Raw genomic sequence first — 3,858 nt, 5'->3', positions numbered from 1 at the left:
GGGGCGAAAATTTTCGTTGCTAATTAAATATATATTTGCGCATAACGGTTTGTCTATACTATATTTTATAAAAAATACTATTCGTCTTTTGAAAATTGGGAAGGTGTAATAAAAAGATTTTTACTTGTTATTAGAAAAGCATGACTTTGTGTGTTCTTTTAACTTAATTTAAATTTAATATGGAAATTTTTGTAATATTGTAAACACATAATGTGCATTAAATTTTAAAAAAAGGCGAAAAACGCTTATTTTTACCAAAATTCTTTTTGCCATTTTCTGCGTATGAAAAAGGTTAAAGCTTGTAGTAAAACTAAACAAGGTTACTTCTCTTAATCAATAAAAAAGGACTAAACAAACTCGATAGCCTACGTATAGCAGCAAAAGTTTAAAACGCAACGTGGTATTAAGAATTTATAATTAATTAACTTTATGTTGTCAGCTACCCAGGTTTGATATATTTAAGCACAAAGCCCAATAAGGTTTAGTAAATTAAGTTATAACGACTTCTTCCGAACGTTTCTGACTACCCTTAATCAATTTCGAAAAAATATGAAAATTTACTTCAATTTTGATCAAAACTGGTTAATTTATCAGCTTTAAAATTTAATTTGACTTTGTTTAACTTTATTTTTTTTGTTGTGCTAGTACACAATATAAACATATTTTCGTGAGCTTAGGGGCGAACACTTTTGTTGCTAATTATTTTATTTGTGTATACTCTTTTGTCTATATATTAAAAATATTATTTGTCTTTATTAAGATAGGAAGTGTGAATGGAAAAATTTAATTTGTAATTTAAATAATACGTTATTTAGTATCTTCTTTAAATTAATTTAAAAGTTTTAGGGATAATTTGAATATATTATTTGCATCAGTTTGTGTTTTAGGTTTATAGGCTCAATAAATTTTTACGTAAGGATAAAAATCGTTTTGCCATACAAAAAGATTTTAAATATTTATAATATTATTAAACTTTATTCAAAAACTAAAATAAATAACATAACGAACAACGTCAATAGAATAAGATTTTTTCAATAGAATAAGATTTTTTAATTTTTAATGCACTTATAACAGTAAGATTTTGTTAATTTTGGTTACTTAATTCTTACAACTAGCCTGTACTATTAAAAGACTGCCTGTAGTGATGCTAAAAAAAGAAAAGTCTATCAACCAATGAAAAGCTTACGAAACTATAACGCTACGTGGCGAAGCAAGTATTCAAAACGCAACGTGGTATTAAGAATTTTAAATTAATTTTCTTTATGTTGTCAGCTACCCCGGTTTGATATATTCAAGCACAAAGCCTAATAAGGTTCGGTAGATTAATTTATAACGACTTCTTCCGTAGGTTTCTTACTACATCCTATAAATTTGAAATAGAAAATGGAAATCTACTTCAACTTTGATCAAAACTGGATAATTAATCAGCTTTTAATATAAATTTTACTTTTTTTAACTTTATTTTCTTTCGCTGTGCCAGTTCACAATACAAACTCATTTCCGCGAGCTTAGGAGCGAACACTTTCATTGTTAATTAATTATATATTTGCGCTTACTTTTTTGCACATATTTCATTAAAAACACAATTCGTTTTATTAAAATTAGGCTGTGTGAATAGAAAATTTTCATTTGATATCAAAACTTCCCGCTTAATGAGTAAAGCTTCCGATAGTAAATTCAAAAGTCGATAATCACTCAGGGTAAAGCTATATAACAAGGTAAGCAGTGTACATTTGATCACTTACTTGTGCGCTTCTGCCAAAAAGTGATAATTAAGTTGTGCAATATTCCTGATTGAAAAATTCGTTTTAATTCAGAAGATATCGTGAGAAAAATGTTTTTAAAAGTTATTATCGTGATTTCGTTGATTTGTCTAGGACTGGTGCATGGGAGAGGCAATTGTGGTAATTTAAGTTCAAGTATTTTTTTCAAAATAACTTTTAATGCCGTTCAGGTAAAGTTAAATATTTAAACTTGACTTGTTAATTTTTAAAGCTCCCTGTCATAATTAATATACACAAAGAATAAAAAAAATATACACAAACAATATCTTAAAATTAAACGTTTATTTTACGTTTGTTTAAAAACTACAGATTGCAAAGGCGTGGTGAGCTATAACAAGTGCTACAAGTTGATCTACACGGTTGCTCCAGTAAAAGGTTTTAATTTGGCCCAGGCTCATGCTATCTGCAAATTTCATGGTGGAAAATTGGCTGAGATTGCCTCGGAAGAACAGTACCACTTGTTTTACAACTACATTCAAGATAATTGGAATATTGCTTTAAATGATCGTTGGAGCTGGGTTCAAATTTGGCTTGCTTCAAAGCTTGAAGTATTTTCTTTACATATTTTATAACTCAATAAAATAGAATGTTAAAATTGTGTAAAAATATTTACACAAAACTTTTTTTTTTATGTTTTTATCTTGTAATTTTAGAAAGGCGGAATTCGACTTCAAAACGGTAACTTTTGGCTTCCAAGAAGCGATTTGTGGCATCGAGGATTTCCAGATAACAAACCAGGCCATGATAAAATGTCACTTCAGGTAAAATAACTTATTGCGTTTAAAAAACTCTTAAAACAAGTATTTAATAAAAATCAAACTAAAAAAAGTGTTAGTAACAAATAAACTTTAATATTAGAAATATATTTAAATTTATTTTAAGGTGGCAATGAGTCCTACCCGTACTGTGAAAGGTTTTGTTAACAACCGTGAAATAAAATTTAATAGCGCTGTTCCATTATGTTCCTTTGATCTGGAATAATAACGAAATGAAAAATATTGAATAAATGTTGTATTCGAATTTTGGCAATAAAAGTTGAAACAAAATAAGGCATTTTTGTATGTTGTTTTTTATATATTATACCTATACATTTACAAAAACTACGCTAGACAAGGGGCCACATGGAACATGTTAATATTAAAGAAAACAATTTTAACAGTTGACAAAAACCGGTAGTTTAATAAAATTAATAAGATTAAACTATCAAACAAAATAAATTACAGAACAAGCAATGTTTCTTTTTTTACATATAAAAAGGCTTGTGGTTAAAGTAAATTAAAGTAGGTCTTTTAACCAATAAAAAGTATAATAAACTATTATTATACGTTGCACAGCAAAAATCCAAAATGCAACGTGGCATTAGAAGTTCAAAATTAATATTCTCTTTGTTGTCTGCTACCCCAGTTTGATATATTCAAGCACAAAGCTTGATAAGGTTTGGTGGATTAAGTTTAAACGACGTTTTCCGAACGTTTCTGACTACCCTTAATCAATTTGGAAAAAATATTAAAATTTACTTCAATTTTGATCAAAATTAATCAGCTATAAAATTAATCAGCTATAAAAATTAATTTAACTTTGTTTAACTTTTTTGCAGAACACAATAAAAACGCATTTCCGTGAGCTTATGGCGAACACTTTTGTTGCTAAATATTATATTTGTGTATACTCCTTTGTCTATATATTAAAATGGGAAATGTGAATAGAAAAATTTAATTTGTAATTTAAATAATACGTCATTTAGTATCTTCTTTAAATTAATTTAGGAGTTTTCGGGATATTTTGAATATATTATTTGCATCAGATTGTGTTTTAGGTTTAAAGGCCCAATAAATTTTTACGTAAGGATAAAAATCGTTTTGCTATACAAAAAGCATTTAAATGTTTATAATACTAGAACAAACATGTAACAAAAGTTCTAAATTTTTGTGTTATTATTAAGCTTTATTCAAAAAGCAAAATAAAAAACATAACAAACAACGTTGCCCAATAAAATAAGGTTTTTATTCAAGACTTAATGCACTTATAACAGTGAAAATTTTTATTATGTTGGTCACTTAATCCTCTCAACTAA

At 27.2% G+C, this 3,858-nt stretch overlaps 1 protein-coding gene across 1 annotated transcript; it reads left to right on the top strand.

Moving 5' to 3' along the window:
• Positions 1 to 1,758: 1,758 nt before the first annotated feature.
• Positions 1,759 to 2,804, top strand: LOC145753206 (uncharacterized). Its single transcript, XM_082569604.1, has 4 exons — positions 1,759 to 1,904; positions 2,094 to 2,332; positions 2,438 to 2,545; positions 2,667 to 2,804. Exons 1-4 carry the CDS (start codon positions 1,835 to 1,837, stop codon positions 2,763 to 2,765), a joined length of 516 nt encoding a protein of 171 aa, XP_082425730.1. The 5' UTR covers positions 1,759 to 1,834; the 3' UTR covers positions 2,766 to 2,804.
• Positions 2,805 to 3,858: the final 1,054 nt, after the last annotated feature.

This window comes from Corella eumyota, chromosome 5, assembly GCF_963082875.1.
Source record: "Corella eumyota chromosome 5, kaCorEumy4.1, whole genome shotgun sequence".
NCBI classification, from domain to species: Eukaryota; Metazoa; Chordata; class Ascidiacea; order Phlebobranchia; family Corellidae; genus Corella; species Corella eumyota.
The sequence above is the reverse complement of the archived record's forward strand: the minus strand, read 5'-3'. Positions and strand labels throughout refer to the sequence as shown.